Source organism: Phocoena sinus, chromosome 6 (assembly GCF_008692025.1).
Source record: "Phocoena sinus isolate mPhoSin1 chromosome 6, mPhoSin1.pri, whole genome shotgun sequence".
Lineage (NCBI taxonomy): Eukaryota > Metazoa > Chordata > Mammalia > Artiodactyla > Phocoenidae > Phocoena > Phocoena sinus.
Window position 1 is genome coordinate 51,858,039 of NC_045768.1, and position 20,054 is coordinate 51,878,092.

Sequence of the window (20,054 nt, forward strand, 5' to 3'; positions counted from 1 at the left end):
GAGAAGCCCGCACACCGCAGCAAAGAGTAATCCCCGCTCGCTGCAACTAGAGAAAGCCCGTGTGCAGCAATGAAGACCCAACGCAGCCAAAGATAAAACAATAAGTAAATAAATAAATAATATCTACTCTGCCTTAACTAGCTGTGTGACCTTGGGCTAGTTACCCAACCTTAGTTTCCCCAACTGTAAAATGGGGATAAAATAGTAACTACCTCTTAAAGTTAGTATCGAAAGAGTCAATTCAGAGAACTTAGAATAGGACTTGGCACATATGAAGTGATTGATGACTATAACAGTATGGGGCAAATAGAAACCAGATTGATTTACATAGGAAAGAGACGTAATCTGATTTAAATATAGACATTGTCTGCCCGTGACTTGTGTGCCTCTGTAAGGTTTGTAACATAACACACAGTGGGGCTAATGAGACATCGGCCTGGGAGCAACAGGATCCTGGATTTACATCCACCTTTCCTGTTCCCAAAGGTGTATGACTCTGGACAGGGCACTTCATCTCTTTGCATCTTAGTTTCATCAACTATGAAAAAAAAGGGACTGGAATATAAAATCTCTGACATCCCATCATCATTCTTATATAGAACAAATAGTTTCTGCACTCAGACTGGGTCTATCAGGAATAGTAACAATAATAATAAAACAATAAGTGTTCTAGGTTTTAGCTATGTAACAGTACTATTCTAAGCATTTTATATATTTAATTCATTTAATCTTTACAAAAATTTATGAGGTAGGCTATTTTCACCATCATGTCACAGGTGAAGAAACTAAGGCATGGAAAGCTTAAGTAACTTGCCTAATGTCACAAAGCCAATAAGTAGCAAAGCAGGATTCAGAGGTGAGCACTCCAGCTCCAGAGCCTGTTCTCTCTAGGAAGTACATTCAGTTGCCAGTAACAGAATGGAATTAAGAGTGGCTTAAATAAGATAGAAAATTATTTTTCTCTCATATGAAACAAGATCAGAGATAGGCATCCCAGAGCTGTGTGGTGGTCACATAAAGTCATCAGGGACCCTGACTCTTTCCATTCTTTTGCTCTGCTATCCTGGTTATAGTATATCCATCCTCATAGTCACAGAACGGCTGCTAAGGCTCTGGCCATCACAACTACATCCTAGGCAGGTATCAGGAATAGAAATGAGGAAAGAGCAAAAGGCTACACCCCTTTAAAGAGCTTTCCTAGTGACTTCATCTTATAGCTCTTCAGCCGTCCCTATTTATAAGGGAGGCTAGGGAATGTAATTTTCCAGGTGGGTATACCACCTGGAGTTCTGCTACTAAGCAAGAGAGGGAATGGTTGTTGATGAAGCAACCAGCAATTTTTTGGCCATACTGAGAGACTGATATGTGAGCTGTGCTGAAGGAGCATCACAGAGAAGGGAGGGCAAGAGATGCAGAGGGTGAGGGCTGCATGTCCACCCTCTCTGTAGAAAAGACACCTTAGATAGAGGACTATGAAAGTTACCCCCAGCAAAACCGGGAACCATGTTCTGGAAGCACAACTTCCCACCCTTTCTAGTCCCCATCAATCTGGTTTCTGTAGGACTCTGCTGAAAAATCCCAGCACATCGACTGTAAGAAAATGCTTGTGTTCAGTGAACTTATCAACAAAGGGAGCAGCCAAGGAGGGGGCTGTCTGGAATGGTGGTGTCACTGAGTGAAAGTTGCACAGTTCAGCTGTTTGTGGACCTAATGAAAATGTTACAGATAGGACCATTTTTAAAAAATGATTTGCAGTGTAGTTATATGATCCTGTATACATTTCCCAAGAGATATGGCTCTTCTCTAGGAGGGAAACATAATGCATGGCTCTCTTTAGTTTATGGATTTAAATTAACATAGTGGAAGTTATTTTAACTTTAATAAGAAAATCTAGAGAATATAATCTAAATGGAAGGAAGAAATACAGAAAATGTCTATGAAACAATTTTATAAGGTATAAAATTTGTTAAAATATAAAGTTACAAAAATTTACTCCACCTATTAATATATTTGTCTTTTTAAAACACTATATAAAAATTAAAACATTTTTTAAGTAATAAAAAAAAAGAAAGAACAACGAGAGCAACCAAACCAAAAAACCAAATCCACCAATGAACAAGAGCTAAAAACTATACGAAAAAAAAAACCAAAACACTATATATATTTATAGCTACTATGTCTTCTGATAACAAAGATCACAGAGAGTATAATTGCTTCTTCCAAAGTTTGCAGAGTAGCCATCCCCAAGTTAGCAGTTCACTCCTGCAGGTCTCTTGTCTGCCAGTGTTACAAAACTGGTCCTTGAAGTCTCGTTGAAGAAACTGATTTCATTTTACACATTGTGGTAGCTCATAACTGTTAGTTTAAGAGGCAATAGAAAAATAATAAGGGGTGATGTAGATTTCTCAGGATTCAAAGGGTATATACCTCCCCTTCCTACCTCTTCCCTGAAACCTTGATATGTAACCTTTGGTATCCTACAGTTTGCTTCAATTAATGTCAAACTTAAAAGATAAGTAAAAATCCAGTTAAGGGCGTGGTTTTGGCTTCCAGGGTGAATTAAATCAATCCATTCTGGGCTTCCCTGGTGGCGCAGTGGTTGAGAGTCCGCCTGCCGATGCAGGGGACACGGGTTCGTGCCCCAGTCCCGGAAGATCCCACATGCCGCAGAGCGGCTGGGCCCGTGAGCCATGGCTGCTGAGCCTGCGCATCCGGAGCCTGTGCTCCGCAACGGGAGAGGCCACAATAGTGAGAGGCCCGCGTACTGCCAAATATATATATATATATATATATATATATACATATACATATATATATATATATATATAAATAATTTGTAAGCACTTCAAACTTGTATGAAACGCAACCTCATTTTCTCCCCACCCTCATATTTGCATCTCAGATGCGGTGAAGCCGTAGAGAAAAACAAGCGTCTCATCACGGCAGACCAGAGGGAGTACCAGATGGAACTCAAAAAGAACTACAACAAGCTGAGAGAGAACCTCAGGCCAATGATAGAGCGGAAAATTCCAGAACTCTACAAGCCGATATTCAGAGTTGACAGTCATAAGAGGTAAGAAGAGGGCAGGGGAGGCCTCTTCCCAGAGGATAAAGGATAGCGCTTGAGGCCCAGCAATCAGAACTGCAGAACCTCTGGGTGTGGGAGCGGGCCCTGGAATCAGAGAAGCCACCCGAGCGTGATCTGCTCTGCTTGCATCCCGCTGCCCCTGTGCCTTCTCCTTGACCTCTCCGGGGCCCCTCCATGCGGCCTTCTGCCAGCCGTCTTCCCAGGGCCAAGTTACCGCCTGTATTTCTTCCGGCACAGCGCGAAGGCATGGCCGCACTTTCCCATACTTACTTACTTTACTGAGTTCTCCATGATTGATGTGCTTTTCGAGTGAGTGATTTTCCTCTTTAAAAGGCTAACTGATGTTTCTTACTTCTGTTCTCTCCCCCTGCTTAATTTCAGAGACTCCTTCCACAGATCTAGTTTCAGGAAATGTGAAACCCAGTTGTCACAGGGCAGCTAAGAAAGGCTATCTTCACGCATGAAGACTGGAGGCCCTGTGACCCTGGAGAAGGACCCGCTGGAACTTAAAACAGGACATTTGCCGCACAGGACATGCCACATGCTCCCTGGCCAGACAGCACTCTGGAAGCTTTGGGATCCAAGTGATAATGGGAATTACACCCAAATGGGGTCTGAGCAGATCTGGGGCATTTGGGGGATGGAGGTGGTGGAGGATGGTTAATCAGGGGTGCCTGTATATTTATTAAGCCATGTTTTTTCGCATAATTGTGCAAAACAAAGCATAAACAGCATCTCCTGCTGAGTGGTCAGGAACTGATGACTTCCTCCCGCCTGTATTTGAATTTAACCTGAATTTAGATAAACCCAAATTGCCCAAGGGAAAATGGACAAGTTGTCCACCAACTATTCAGAGTGAACTTCTCTCCTCCCCTCTTTATCAGAAAGGAAGGTGACCTTGCTGGAGTACAAAACATTTCCAATAAAACTGTGAGGGGAGGCCTTACTAGAAATCCGAAGATCCTGAAGGCTGGAAATGTGGGGATCGATTAATTATTTGTGAACTTGTTACCCTTTTGGTAACGGTGGACTAATCGTTGTATAGTTATTTTTGCTTTATTGTTCTGTTAGGTGGTTAATTTAACATGCATTTACAGAGGAGCACACTCGAAGCACTGAGTTAGGAGGTAATGGTACTCTGAGTGACCCGCCCAAAGTCGCAGATGCTGCAGTTACGTAAATTGAAACAATTCTCCTCCAAAGCTTTGTGTTTTTTCTTATGCTCGCTCCTGCTCGCTCTTTTTCTCATCCTCTCTGGGACCAAGTTTATTTTTATAAAAGGGTAATATTTCTACTTTCATTTCTGAACCTTGTGCTGTCCGTCGGCATGTGTACATCAACTAAAGAATATATTCAGGATTCTTCGGACAGTGTACTTTAGGAGAAAGAGGAACAAAGTTATTATTTGAGAATTAAATTATATATTTTTTAATATGACTGGTTACCTTGACTGGTACTAAAAATGTAATAAGAATTGCAAGCAAAATGTTTCCCTTTGCAACTCGTGTTTTTTATTTCGACAACTCATGACTTCTGTAAAGCTTTTCAGAGAAGAAGAAGGATGCATGATCATGGCCTTGGTCAAACAGTGCCATCCAGGGTCACCCCTCGTACATAATATTTAATCTTGGTGGTCATGAGAGAGAATTTAATTTGGATATCCCAGAACTTTTTGCTTACACCATCAGGTATGCATGAATTTATATTCTGAAAGAGGACTGTTTTGTTTTGTTTTTAAATTACTAAAGCTTACTAGTTTAAGGGGCAAACTTTTTGTTTTTTAGGCATTTGGGGCAGAACTCTTTCGAAAGTATATGATATGTTTGTTTTCTTAAATGAGTACGCATGACATATTTTAATCCCACGTGTTGTTAAGTATCTTCTGCATGGGAGACACTGGGTGAGACCAAGGGAGACACTGTTGTCTTCTGCGTGGGAGACACTGGGTGAGACCAAGGGAGACACGTGTTGTTAAGTATCTTCTGCGTGGGAGACACTGGGTGAGACCAAGGGAGACACTGTTGTCTTCTGCGTGGGAGACACTGGGTGAGACCAAGGGAGACACGTGTTGTTAAGTATCTTCTGCGTGGGAGACACTGGGTGAGACCAAGGTCAAACCACATTGTCACTGCCCTCCAAAGCCTCTTAGTTTAGTGAGGAAGAGCATCTGTATGGCTGTAGCCATAATACACAGCAGACTAGAATAGGCCTTGTGGAAGGTAACCTTTCCTGAGTGACTCCAGGGTGGCCATTATTATCAACACCTATTATATTTTGCCTTCAAACAATAAGCCTTAGGTGGTAAGTAATGTAGGCCTGGCTTTGAACTCTAAAAGCCCTAATAATCCTATGACCTAAAATATTCCGGATCAAATGTCCCCTGCTTTTAGATACGTGTTGTCACTTTTGATTTCAGTCTCTCTTGTACCGCAGTGGGTACCACTAGCTTCACAAGTGCAAGGGCTGTGTCCGCTGTTGCATTTCTATCCCCTAGCCCAGAACTCAACACACAGAAGACATTTAAGAAGCATAAGCTGAATAATTAAATGAATGAATGAGTGTGAATAGGCCTGCTTCTAGAGCAGCACAGTGCAGTAGAAACATAATACAAGCCACATATGTCACTTTAAATTTTCTAGTATGCACGTTAAAGAAAATCGGGAAAAGAAACAGGTGACGGTAATTTTAATAATACATTTCATTTAACCCGACGTATACGAAATATTATCAATTCAACATGTAATTAATATGAAAAATTATTAATGAGGTATTTTACATTCTTTTTTTCATACTGTGTCTTCAAAATCTGTATGTATGTGTTTTATATTTAGAGATTTTACACTTAATCTCAAATCCAGCCACATTTCAGGTGTTCAATAGCCACATGTGGCTAGTGGCTACTGTATTGGATGGTACAATTCTAGAAGCTTCCAACTTTTATAACATGATGCCTCTGATCTGTGGGCTCAGACTATAGATAACCAATGTAGGAAGAATACTGTCTAGAGTAAGAAAGAACTCTGACTGAGAGCCCATGGGCTCACCTAGAAGTGAAGCTGGTGGAGTTGGCAAGTGTGGACTGGTCAACACTGGTTTAGCTCATACTCTTTCTAGGCTAACCCTGGCTCTTTTCTCAATTCCAGATAGTTTAGTTGTTCTTTATGTAACAGTTATAAATGAAGTGGAGGCTTTGCTGCACTTACATAAGTAATGGCATAAACAGAGTACCTGGGCATTGGTCCTCTGATTATGTATCCTAAATACGGGGTTAAGAAAGAAGCATTTCGGGGCTTCCCTGGTGGCGCAGTGGTTGAGGGTCCGCCTGCCGATGCAGGGGACGCGGGTTCGTGCCCCGGTCTGGGAGGATCCCACGTGCCGCGGAGCGGCTGGGCCCGTGGGCCATGGCCGCTGAGCCTGCGCGTCCGGAGCCTGTCCTCCGCGGCGGGAGAGGCCACAGCAGTGAGAGGCCCGCGTAACGCATAAAAAAAAAAAAAAAAAAAAAAAAAAAAAAAAAAAAAAAGAAAGAAGCATTTCAAACATTGCTAAGAGTTAAGCACATGAGGCCTTTTGAATCCTGAAGGTTGGAGAAACCTCTGTGCCATGGTAGGCCTCTTGATTTTACTTTGGAAAACTCTTCAATGAAAGTTTATGGGAGAAATCTTCTGATTAGCTTCTTGCCTCTTTTCCTTTAGCAAGGTCAAGGGTGCAACTGTCACCAGCTCTTAAGAATCTCATGAAAGTGAAAGATGAATATCCTGCATAGACCTGTTTGGGTTTTTCTTGCCACACATTGTCTTAAACTCCATAATTCTATTCAGTAAGAAGTCCTTTCCATGACAATAGATTAGTTGTAAAACAAAAAACTTTTAGAGCTGTCACTGGTAATTGTGGTTTGCAAGCATGTTTTCAAACACAGGGAGCTTTTGTTTTGCTTTGAATGTATTTCTAAATGCTTGTTGTCTCAAACGTTGTAAAGCTGCTATTGACTAAGTATCATTTAAAAAAAAAACCAAAAACTAAAACTAAAGGTTCTATTATATTCCAGAATGCTGGGTATGTCCACAGTGTTTCCCAACCTTTTTCACGGTATAAATGTTATCTATCGAGGCATACCAAATAGCCCTATTAGCTTAACACAATAAACAATATCTCACCCAGTTCCTGTGGATTAGGATTAGTTTAGTTGGGCAGTCTGACTTGAGGTCTTGCATGAGGTTGCAATCAAGATATTGGCCAAAGCTGAAGCCATCATCTGAAGGCTTGACTGAAGCTGGAGGATTCTATTCCAAGGTGGCTCATTCATAACATTGGAAAGTTGGTGCTGGTCATTGATGGGAGGCCTCATTTCTTCTGCTTGTGGACCTCAGCCCCTACTCTGCATGAGTGCTCACTGACTTCCCCTTTGATGAGCAGTCCAAGAGAAGCAAGGCAAAAGTGGCAGTGTCTTTTTATGACCTAGTCTCAGAAGTCATACCCTCTCTTTTCTGCCATATGCTATTTTTCAGAAGCAAGTCACTAAATTCAGTCCACATTCAAGGAGAGGAGAAGTAGGCTCTACCTTTGGAATGGAGGAGTGTTAAAGAATTTTTGAACACATTTTAAAATCACCATAATGGGGCACATTAAAATTTTGCATTTGTTGTCTCACTGGGATAAATGGACAAAGCTACTTGCTCCTAGAGATGACCAGCCCTGGCACTCTGGCTGCCCTGAGTCCCTCCCAAAGGCTAGGGCCGTCAAGCTCAGGTATATCTATAAGCAAGCTCACAGGTGCACCACGGCACACCATTTGGGAAGCCTTAGCCTAAGGGTAGTTCTTAGCTGGCAATTTTTGGTAAGGAACAGAAAACCAAACTCAAATTAGTGTTTTCCAAGGGGGTAGTGGAGTTAATTGGTTCACTTAACAGATTAACCCAGAGGTAGAATTGGTTCCGACCCAGCTCCGTTCAGGGCCTACCCACCATGTCCTGGGCCCATTTTTCTTCTCTGCTTTCTCTTGTTTGGCTCCGTCCCCAGGCTTTCAACAGTGGTCCCTGGAAATTCCAGGCTCATCCGTCATGACAGAGGCAATCCTGAGCCTCACAACTTCATACCACCAAGCTCCACAAAGAAAAGAGAGTCTGTGTTCCAGAATTCCCAGGCAAATTCTTTGGGTTCACTCTGATTGGAATGGCTCAAGCTAAACAAGGTTCTCCCCTCTAAGGAGAAGCAGGATGAATATCAACTCAAACCACAGGGCTAGCGATAGAGGGGCCGGTGGTTCCCCAGGGAACCAGGAAGAAAGGGAAAAAGAAGCGTAACAAACCATGGGGGCACCCTGCAGAACATTGCTTTAAAGGAAATGCATTCAGAAGAAGGGACTTCTATGGAGATCAGGATTACAGTTTATTCTTATCATGTACACAACCATTGACCTGGAAGCATCTTCCCTAGAAGGGGAGACGAAAGGGATATACAGTACATGAAGGAGGACTTAGGGCTTATCCTAAAAGAGTGGGGACTGGGACAGATGGGAGTGGAAGGTTTTGCTGTACCAGTAATACATCCTCTGGAGTGTCTTGCCAAAAATGACACAAATGATCAGGCATCAGAACTCAGCTGGGAAGGGCACTGGGAGAAAAGTGAGCAACAGGGAAATAGAATAAGTTACGGTAGGTTTGAGGGGAAAAAGTCAAGCATCAAAATTGTGTCTCTCATCATGGCATCCTTAGGGCCTGGGCCATAGTGGGCACTCAATGAATGTTTGTAAATGACCAAAGTACTGAATGAAGGTGGCCATCCGTGATGACTTCTGTCAGACTGTGCCTCTTCTGTATCTCTCGGCTAAAAGCACCTAACAGAGGACAGACGATTAAGGTCAACTAGCCCCGGAGGAACGGCCTTCTATTCCCTCTCGACTTTACCTATTATGAATGCATGGGCAAGAATTAAGAGGATTTTCCCCCCTTTTCTGCTGTTTTCCCTTGAATCACCCTAGACCTTATCCTTAATAAGAATCACAGAGCCTGATTAAAAAGCCAAAGCTCTGATGGTCACTACGTTTTCTGCCATGGGATTACTGAAGGAAATGTAGCACAGCCTTGGTTGAAAACTGTTTGGAGAGCTGTCCACGTTCCTTATCCTTAAGGCCTTAATGCTGCAGCACATCTTGGGGGAGCAGTGCTCTCTCTGGAATGATGCTACTGAGTCCAACCCAGTTCCTGGTCTGATGATGATCTTTGTGGTATAAGCTTGGCAGCTAAATGGCTTTCACCTTTACTATTTTCCCCACACGTTTGGAAGATGGCAAATCACTGGTATCCAGGATAAGCGATTAGCAAGGTGGCAGAGCTCTAAAGGTTACAGCTGAGAAATCAGCTCTCTTGTCCCTTATCATTTCCTTTATGCAATAAGAGAACATGACATGGATGAACAAATTGTTCTGTTATCCAACAGGATTATCAGGGTAATTAGTAAGATTAAAAAAACAAACAAACAAAAAAGACTATGTGACTGCCAAAAGTTTCTAGACCACGGATCAAAAGTCCTGGTTTCTTATTCTTCTATTGTACTTTCTAGTCCTGCAACTGTGCCCAAGTCACTCTACCTCTCTGAGCTTCAGGTTTTTTCACTGCAGAATAGGGATGAGTTGCCCCATCTTCTCCCAACCTGCTGAGGAAATCCAATGAGACAATTACTGCATGGAACATGTTTTGGAAACTCGAAAGTGCTGCCCCAAATGTAAGGAAACACTATTTACAATTGACACCTCCAGAAAGTTTAGCCAGAACCCCACAGGTCGTATTCACTGCCGGCAACATTTATCAAAAGCAGGCCAAAGGTGCAGGCAGGACAGAGGCCTGATTTATCAGAAAATAAATGCCTGGTCTATTCAACTTGCAGTGTCAATTTCCATGGTCTGGCCAAGGCCAAAAGCAAGGGCCTTCAGGGTAGAAGAAGAAAGGGAATCGGTGGAACGGAGAGGGCACACAGGGGCGCCTGGAAAGCCAATCTGACCTGGCTTCCCTTCTCCTCTAGCGCAGCGTGTCTCCAGTGCATTCCCCTAGAAGGTAAATACACGGATTCCAACAGCCCACCTGTGTCCCCGCTTGTAAATGCTCCCGGAGGGTATCAAAGCACACCGACTTCCACTTGAAAGAAAGCTACTGAGCGGCAAGTTTCCCTTATAGTAAGAAAGAAGAAAAAGAGGACTTGGCAGCCAAGACAGATCTGGAATAACTAAGCTGACGTTGCTCGTTGAGAAGCCCAGGCTCTGTCTGCCTGCTCCAGCCACTCCATAGGCTCCAGCTTTGCAGCCTGGACGCGAATGTCTCCAGACGCATATCAAGAAAAAGTTTCTAAAAAGGATTGCGTGGAGCCCAGAAATTGATTAGGAAACTCAATGGTCCTAACCCACCGATAACTGAGCACAGAACGCCCCAGCAAACGTCCCAATTTAAAAGCGGCTTAGAGAAATCAAGCAACCCGCCACGCCCACGCCCCCCCCGGGGGGGGGGGAGGGTGGCTACTGCGTGGTTAATGCGCATGCGCGCGCATTGAGTCGTGGGAGGGGGTGGTTTGTTGTTGTAGTAGTCAGGAGCGGAAAGGTGCTTCAGTCTGGCGGTGAGTAGCCGGAAGTTGGGAAAGGGAGTTGCTGCACAGCGTCAAGGAGGGCTTCGGGGAGGCTCGGGGGCCATTCGTCTCAGGAATTGTGAAGCTGCCTTATAATGGAGTCGAAATGGGAAGCAAGTAAAGTAATATCATGGGAAATAGGTACAGTGCTAAAATCTCCTTCCTGGGTTCCCTCCAACTGGAGGAACCCAGAAGGTGCAGCTAAATGTGTATCTGGAGTGAAGAGTGAGAGGAAGTGGGGCGGGGGCCGTGTCTAGTAAAGTCTCCTGAGAGGAACCTCCACCTGTGCCCAGGCTTGGTTTTCACCTGCCTGAACCCTGAATCTCACGGCAAGCCCACACAGTGGCGAGGGCAAGCCGGGCAGGCTTTCCTGCAGATGAGGAAACAAGACCCAGCCCCCTGCCCGGAGAGGACACCTCCACTCCAGTGGGGTCATCTGTGTGCACACAGCTATGGCTGCAGGTTGAAAGGGTCCCCGCCCTCCTTTACACCTGAGCTCCCACTTGGAACCTAGCTGCAAGCTAATCCCCATCTCACTCTTGCTTCTTGAAACTTTCCCGCCCATCTCTCATCGGCCCCTCACTCTTTGGTTTTATCTGAGTGTAAGACTGTCCGCTCCACTTGATTGGAAGTTCCTTGAGGCCAGGAGCTATCCTTTTTTATCAGTGGAGAGATTGACGATCCGGAAGTTCTTATCCAAGTAGACACTAGCCGTCCTGGGTAATTAAGACAGACCTGTTCCTAGTTCTTGTGGTGATTCTTATCATGTAGACTAGACACCAGAAAATTTTAATTCTCCAACTAAGTAATGCCAAGTTTACTGCTAACAAGGAGCTAGTCAAAGTCAGATTAATAAAGAAAAATATCATTTCTTCAAATAAAACTAGATTGTGTTGTCACTGGGAAATATGAACGTTCACTTGGTTGAAGTTGCTTGTGTTTTAGGTAATGAATGAAAATGAATGAAAATACTCTCCCACAGCTGTCACTGGCGGGAAACTGCATTGGGATCTGATCCCTCACCAATGTCTCTTTCACTCGCTGGATGGAACCTTGTCTTTCAGAGCCAACGAAACTGGGCATAGGAGAACCCCAGCACCAGCGGAGACTGTAAATGTTGGAGTTTACAAGAAAGCACCAAGAGAGGAACAAGGAAGGGCAGTATGTATGGGGGGAAGTAGGTGGGGTTTCCTGAGAAAGGGATGAGTACACTGGATGAGGGTGTGAAGGAAGGAACTGTAAGGGGCTGAAATGGGAGAGGTGGGGTGAGGATCACACTGAGGAGAGCTGTGTGAGAGAGATGGGGCTCTCAGTGTAGGAATCCCTCCTTCTGAGAGCCTAAGTTGGCCATCTTCCCTGGAGTGGGATAGAGTCGACTCAGATGAAGTCACAATTTCTGGTTCTTCATCACTCAGCCGTTCTGTGAGGCTAATTGACATTTTAGTAAGAGAATGCATTCTCCTAAACCTCCATTGTAGGGGGGTGTTGCCATTTGAAGTCAGGTGAGCCATCCAGCAAGAACCAGAACTGACTCTCTGGGCCCAAGGAACAATAAAAAGAAAGCTGATCCCCACACCCACCCCTCCCTTTGCTTCAATAAGAGGTAGCCAGGGGCTTCCCTGGTGGCACAGTGGTTGAGAGTCTGCCTGCCGATGCATGGGACATGGGTTCGTGCCCCGGTCCGGGAGGATCCCGCATGCCGCGGAGCGGCTGGGCCCGTGAGCCATGGCCGCTGAGCCTGCGCGTCCGGAGCCTGTTGCTCTGCAACGGGAGAGGCCACAACAGTGAGAGGCCTGCGTACCGCACACACACAAAAAAGAGGTAGCCAAAAATGCCTTTATGTGACTGAGAAGAAGGGGCGCTGGTCCTCTAGGGCCAAATTATATCCCCATAGGCCCAGACATGGTCTTGCTCATAATTATTGGCCCTTCATAAATAGTTGATAAATAAAGACAAGCATTCCATCAGGTTATATGGCCCACCTTATCCACAGCCCCTTGTTGAGAGCCCATCCAGCCTACAGTCCCTGGAAGGGGCAGTTGTCTCTTCTGAGTGACCAAGTTCCTGCTCCCCCGCCACCCACCCCGGCCCCCAGATCCCGGCTGACTCACCAAGGAAACCAACGTGATCCCTGAGAGGCAAGGCATAGCCTCAGGCTCTGAGTTTCTAACTCTCATTTCCACTTTCCTAAAGTGTGGCTACCCTTCTTTCTGGGAGATTTCTGACTCTCTACTGTCATTCCCTCTTTTTATGAGGAAGCTTAGGTGGGTTTCTGCCTCTTAGCACCAAACAAGCTCTGTCAGAACCTGACTGTTCATGGGAATGCTGGAGGAAGGAAACGGCCGTGAGGTGGATGGCCGCAGAGACTTTACTCCTCCTCCCCTTGAGTCAGCATGGCCTTGTGAGTTGCTTTGGCCCATGGAATGCCGTGAAGTGATACTGTGTGAGTCCTGGCCTAAGTCTTAAGAAGCCTTCCACCTTCTTCTTTCACCCTCTTGGAGCCTGGAGCCTTTGGGGAAAGAGATGTGGCTACAAGTACTGGCTACATAATTTGCAGGACCCAGTGTAAAAATGAAAATGCAGGGTCTCTTATTTAAAAAGTATTAAGCGGGCTTCCCTGGTGGCGCAGCGGTTGGGAGTCCGCCTGCCGATGAGGGGGTCGCGGGTTCGTGCCCCGGTCCAGGAGGGTCCCATATGCCGTGGAGCAGCTGGGCCCGCGGTCCATGGCCGCTGAGCCTGCTCATCTGGAGCCTGTGCTCCGAAGCGGGAGAGGCCACAACAGTGAGAGGCCCGCATGCCGCTAAAAAAAAAAAAGTATTAAGAATTTCAAGGCAGTAGCAGTGGTAACAGAGCATTAAACCAAGCAGGCGCCCTTCTGGGTACGGGGCCCTGTGTGACTACACATGTTGCACCCTATGAAGCTGGCCCTGCTAACCACTGTGCTGGAGTCACCTCGTGGAAGGAGAGGACCCTGGCCAGGTCCTAGCTGTTCTAGCCATCCTAGCAAAGGTGCCTGATATGAGAGTGAAGCCATATTGGATATCTGAGACCAACTGAGCCTCCTGAGGGGATGCAGGAGTGCATTAGTGACTCCAGGTGAGCCCAACCCTGATGGCTGAACCATAGCAAACACCTGGCTGTTATTCAAGTAAGTTAGCTAAAGCTCTCACGGCAAATGGGCATGCATAGTCCTAGGGCCACTTCCTCAGGATGGTTTGTTATACGGTAATACATACTGAAACAGGAAGAAAGAGAATTCACAGTGACTGAACACCTGCTGTGCTGCAGGTCCTATGCTGGTGTGTTTTGTGTGCGGGCTCACCTGATCCATAAAATAACCTGGGCTGTGATTCCTGTTGACAGAAGCTACTGCAGTTCCATGGGCAAGGGATTGGCCTCCCCTGCCTCACAGTCAGTAAATGACAGAGGCAGAATTTGAACCTGAGTCTCAGTGGTTCCAAGATCTGTATAATATCCCTACAGCGAAACAAAGAAAGATCCAGGGAAAGTGTATGGACCTCAGAGACTTTTGGGTAGGGATCTGATGCAGACTTCCCCAAGTTTCCTCACAAATCCCACAGTTGAAATGTTAGGGAAATGATCACATGTGAAAGACCCCTAATGAGACACTATCACATCACAGCTCTATTTTTTTTTTTTTTTTTTTTTTTTTTTGCGGTACGCGGGCCTCTCACTGTTGTGGCCTCTCCCGTTGCGGAGCACAGGCTCCGGACGCGCAGGCTCAGCAGCCATGGCTCACGGGCCCAGCCGCTCCGCGGCACGTGGGATCTTCCCGGACCAGGGCACGAACCCGTGTCCCCTGCATCGGCAGGCAGACTCTCAACCACTGTGCCACCAGGGAAGCCCACAGATCTATCTTTTACTGTAATTCTTATGGTCCTTGGTGAGCTTAGAAGTACCCTAAAATGAGGCTTACTCTGGTTTTCTGATAGGGATGATACTAAGAAAATTTGATGTGGTTAGCTAGGGGTAGTCACCACTTATTTATATGTATATTATCCCCCAACAAACCTCAGGCATCTGTGGTCATCTGAGAATGATCTGGGAATGTGTCCAGGCAATGGACTTACATCTGAAGGAACAAGAGTTAATTTCAACATTCAGTTAAGCTAGAGTTAATTAAGAAGCTGAAACAGTTGTCCCTATACGATGGCATCTAATAAAAAAAGACTTTATATTTTTCACTGTTTTGAATTTTCTTTGCTGAGCCTTCTTGAGTGTCATCAAGGGGTGAGTGAGTGTGTAGGTAGGTGCCTGACTGTCTGTCTGCCTCTGGGTGGTGAACTCATCATGCTAGGTCAGCCATGACATCAAGATTAAATGCTAAGTCAGCCTTAAGTGACATAGCGACATTCCCTAGCACAGAGGAGAGCAGTGTGGGCTGGTGTTTATGAGTACAGCCCTACAATCAAAGACACTGAGGTTCAATTCCTAGTCCTGCCTCTTACTCATTAGTGATTGCAGTGGACTGAATGTTTGTGACCCCCAAAATTCATACGTTGAAACCCTAACCCCTAATGTAATAATGTTTGGAGGTGGGGCACTTGGGAGCTGATTAGATCATGAGGGTGAAGCTGTCACAAATGGGATTAGTATCCTTCTAAAAGGGGCCCCAGAGAGAGCTCTCTCACTGTCTTTCAGTAGTGTGACGATACAGTGAGAATAGGCAGTCTGCAACCGGAAGAGAGTCTTCATCAAACATAGTCTGTCCTGAACCTTGATAGCAGACTTCTAGCCTCCAAATTGTGAGAAACCGATCTCTGTTGTTTATAAACTACCCAGTCTATGGTACTTTGGTATAGTAGCCTGAATGGTCTAAGATAGAGATGTGGGGCACATTGATGAACTTTGTAAGCCTTAGTTCTCACCTGTCTAGAAAATGAGATGTGTGAGGACTAAATGAGATAAGATAACCCACGTGACACATTCAACAAGGTGCCAGGCCTGCAATGAGGGCTTCATACGTTTCAGCTGTTGTTTTATTTGCTGAGCAAAAGAAGGTAAATGGTCATTCTTTGACTCCTCCTCTCTTTTCCCCCATGTCCTTTCTCTAAAAGTGTATGTGTGTAATTTTTGTCTTGCCCACACTCTCCATCATCTGCATTTTGTTGTCCCCCTTGTTACCCTTCCCCCCTTTCTCTCTCTATCGCCACATTCCTTCAGCTTCCTCCCCTGAATTGGGGTTGAGCACAGGAGAGATCAGAGGAGGACAAAAGGTAGAGAGACATTGGTGTTCGGGTAACAAGGGTAACAATGCAGCACTCTGGGGCTGTCTAGACTTTCCCAACTCTGAGGGTGTCATTTCCCCAGGATTCCTAATATTAGGAGAAACCTCAGCAACCATTTGGTGATTTCCAAACCCCTCATTTTATTTATTTTTCTTTTTTAATTTTTTTCTTTTCTATTTTATTTTGCTATTTTTGGCTGTGTCGGGTCTTTTGTGGCACGCTGGATCTTTGTTGCAACATGTGGTCTCTTCGTTGTGGTGTGTGGGCTTCTCTCTAGTTGTGACTCACAGGCTCCCGAGCGCGTGGGTTCTGTAGTTGTGGCACGTGGGCTCCAGAGCATGTGGGCTCCGTAGTTTGCGGCACACGGGCTCTCTAGCTGAAGCGTGTGGGCTCAGTAGTTGGCGCTCACGGGTTTAGTTGCCCCACGGCATGTGGGATCTTAGTTCCCCGACCAGGGGTCAAACCTGCATCCCCTGCATTGGAAGGCGAATTCTTTACCACTGGGCCACCAGGGAAGTCCCCAAACCCCTCATTTTATGGATGAGGAAACTAAACCATAAAGAGGACCTTCCGTGGCCTCCCCACATTGTTGGCCAAGCTTGAGCAATAGCCCAGGTCTCTCGGATTCCTAGCCTAAAGAAAAGGAGAAGGCCAACCGCATGTTCCCAACTCAACCAGGAGCTTCTGCCTTCCCAAAGTACTTTACCGACTTTCTTGCTCAGCTGTGGAAATATCAAATTGTACCAACATTTTGACCACGATGAACTTTCATCTGTATATACTAAGATGCTCATCTCCTGGGACATCAATAGAAATAATATTATTAAATAATAACTGTTGCCTTCCTTTTGAGAGCTTACTATTTTCTAAGCAGTGTGTTAAGGACCAACTTATTTAATGGATTTTTTCTTTTTTGTCTTTTTAAGTTTTACATTTGCCGTATTGGAGTAAATGCTTGACTTGAGCCAAAGTAAGCAAAAGCAAAAAAGATAGAAATGTATTTTCTAAAGTTTTTTTCCTGCAAATTAGCTCTGTTACATCGTACAAGCCACCTTTCTAAGCCCCAGTTTCTCATCTCTTCAGTGGAGATATGAACAGCTATAGGGTTATTGGCTGACACTAAGCATTCAATAAACAATAATTAGTATTATTCCATTTTGCAATTTGGGCAGGGGTTGTCAGGGAGTTTGGGTGATAGGTAAAAAGGTAAAAGACATCATGGAAAGTCTGAAAAAATTGTAATAAGGATAATATATTTTAAATATATTATTCTCTTTTATACTCTGTGAATGACTTTTCCCCTGATCAATTGGTGGTATCTCTATGCCTTGGGGAGGTTTGAGATTCTTATAGCAGGAATGCAAAAAGAAAAAAATGTACTGCATCCAGCTTTTGACTTTCAATTTTCAGCTTCTATGAAAACAGTCTTTAGAAGTCAGAGGTTGTAGAAAAACAAAAGGATTTTGTAAATTCCTGTCACTCCCATTAACATATCAAAGGTCAGAAGATCAGACCTGAGCTCTAAGCCAAGGGTACAGAGAACTGAGGTTTGACATAAGGGGTGTCCTTGCTGCACAGAAAAGATGGGTTGTTTTACCTTTCCAAACTAAGAGAGTGCTATCAGAAGACAAGACAGAGGTTGGAGGAGAAAAAGTGACTTATGTGTATCCTGGCTTCTCCGTTCAAGGCTGAGATCATGGGTGGTAGATAAACTGAGGGAAAGGAGCCCTGAAAGGACAGGGAAACTGTAACCTGCTCCTCATGAGACTCAGCCAAGGAACTGTCACACAAGTGGCCCCTGCCAACACGTACAAAGGAGGAGAATGAAAGTACAGCATGGGCCTTTCAGCATTCAGAGGATGCCAAGACGCAACTTTCTCCAGTTGTCCCACGTTGGGGTCATCAGACACCAGTCGCCTCCACTGTGCTGCCAAGTTCGACCTCAGTGAGATCAACGTCATAAACCTGGAGTGCACTGATGGGGACGTTGGTGTCACATCTGCTCTGGACCCCAAGAGTGGCCCCCTGGGTCTGTCTCCAAAAACTGTAGGTAAAGACATTGCCAAGGCAGCCAGTACCTGGAAGGGTCTGAGGATTACAGTGAAACTGACCATTCAGAACAGACAGTCCAGACCTTTTCTGCCTCTTCCCTGATCATCAAAGCCCTCAAGGGACCACGAGGGACAGAAAGAAGCAGAAGAACATTAAACACAGTGGAAATAGTACTGCAGATGGAATTGTCAACATTGCCAGACAGATGTAGCACCAATCATTAGCCAAAGAGCTCTCTGGAACCATTAAGGAGATCCAGGGGCCTGTTGTGTTGATGGCCACCACACTCATGGCATCATAGATAAACCTCAACAGTGGTACAGTGGAATGCCCAGCTACTTAAGAGCTGCAAAGGGAGTTATTTCAATAAAGGATCATTCGGCAACTAAAACAACACCACTACAGCATGGTTATCAGGCAGAGGGTCTGCATGAGTGCCTCTGGGCCTCTCCAGCCCCAGAGTGGCAGAAGAGGGACCAAGACATCTCCACACATCCTCCAGAATGTGGGTACAGCGGAGTTGAGAGTTGGCTGCCATAGTAAGGGACGGGCTGGCTGACTAACCTAAGCCAGTGACCAGATGAGGGATGTGGCTGAGACACAGGGTGGTCTGCAGGGCCACCAAAGCCAAGGTAGGGGCAATGTCAACTGAAGAAAAACACACATCCTAAAAGTTGCAAGTTATGCTTTATTCAGGGACCTTACTGAGGACTGTAGCCCAGGAGATGGCCTCTCAGATAGCTCTGAGGAACTACTCTGAAGAGGTAAGGGAGGAGCCAGGATATATAGGAGTTTTTGCTGAAAACAAAACAAAACAAAACAAAAAAACATGTACTTGAACATTAAAAGATTACTGCTAATCACAAAAAAATGACATCTCACGTTAATGATGTTAGGCTTTTCTAGGGGAAGATGGAAGAGTCTGGGCTCATGAAATTATTCCTTAGATATGCATCTTAAATAACTAGAACCAGTATCCTGTTTTTCTCCATCCTGATTGCCCCCAGGATGCGCCTTCAGGGCGGCTGAAGTGGCTGATGACTTGATGGCCTGGAAACGTGTTGTTCACCGGAATAGCAGGCAACATTCTTTGTTTACTGAAATGACAGGCAACGTTTTTTTTTTGTCTGCAGCTGGGAGCAATTCACAAGGGAAGACCCTCCAGCTCTGACTGAGCTAGAAAGAGCCACAGTTTCTCCAAGCACAGAGGTCAATAGTGCAAGCAGCCAGGTACCCAGAGACATTGCTAAAAACGTCAGCACCAACGGTCTTAGCTCAGGCTGCCATAACAAAAGATCACAGACTGGGTGGCTTGCACAGCAGATATTTATTTTCTCACAGTTCTAGAGTTGGGAAGAATCAGCTGACTGGGTTCTTGGTGAGAGCTCTCTTCCGGGCTTGTAGATAGCAAACTTCTCGCTTTGTATTCACATGGCCTTTCCTTGTTTTTGTGTATGCAGAGAGAGAGTGAATGAGTTCTCTCTTTTTCTTATAAGGCAGCTAATCCCATGATTGGTGGGATTAGCCACACCCGTGTGACCTCAGCTAACCCTAATTACCTTTCAAAGGCTCCATGTCACATACCGTCACATTGTGGGAGTTAGGTCTTCAACCTATGAATTTGGGGTAGGGGGCACAAATATGCAGTCCATGACACCAACCCTGATAACAGGTGTACAAATCTAAAGCTCACTCTCTCCTGTTGCCTCAAGCACCTGCCTCTGCAATGAACCAAGGCACCATATTGGAAAGGAGGGCAGGAAACAATACAAGATTCACCATTTACCTTAAAACAAAAACAAAAACAAAGCAACTCTTTTAAACTAAAACCTTTTTCCTCTCCAAAGAGACTAAGATACAGTTAATGGTCGGTATGAAGGAAGTTGATGAGGAAGATTTGGTCAGTTGTAGAAAAACAATAAGCCACATTTAGCTTTGCATACTGAACGTAGTTTGATAAATTTTTTACCCCATTATATGAAAGGGAAAAAAAATCACCCATAACTCTACCATGCTAAACATTCATTACATCTTTTTTTGTGTGTGTGTGTGTG

The 20,054-nt window shown here is 45.0% G+C and overlaps 1 protein-coding gene and 1 pseudogene across 4 annotated transcripts in view; both read left to right on the forward strand.

Annotated features, from left to right (window-relative positions):
• Positions 1-4,578, forward strand: part of DOCK8 (dedicator of cytokinesis 8) — a 227,101-nt gene extending 222,523 nt beyond the window's left edge. For 2 of the 4 annotated variants that reach the window (XM_032636094.1, XM_032636096.1), the window contains 2 exons: positions 2,903-3,073; positions 3,470-3,530. In XM_032636094.1, the coding sequence (XP_032491985.1) occupies positions 2,903-3,073; positions 3,470-3,530 (232 nt within the window). Of the gene's footprint in view, positions 1-2,902; positions 3,074-3,469 lie in introns of all 4 variants that reach the window. The other 2 variants (XM_032636092.1, XM_032636093.1) reach the window with 1 other exon arrangement.
• An 11,849-nt stretch (positions 4,579-16,427) lies between these two features.
• LOC116755574 lies at positions 16,428-20,039 on the forward strand (annotated as a pseudogene).
• The last annotated feature ends 15 nt before the right edge of the window (positions 20,040-20,054 follow it).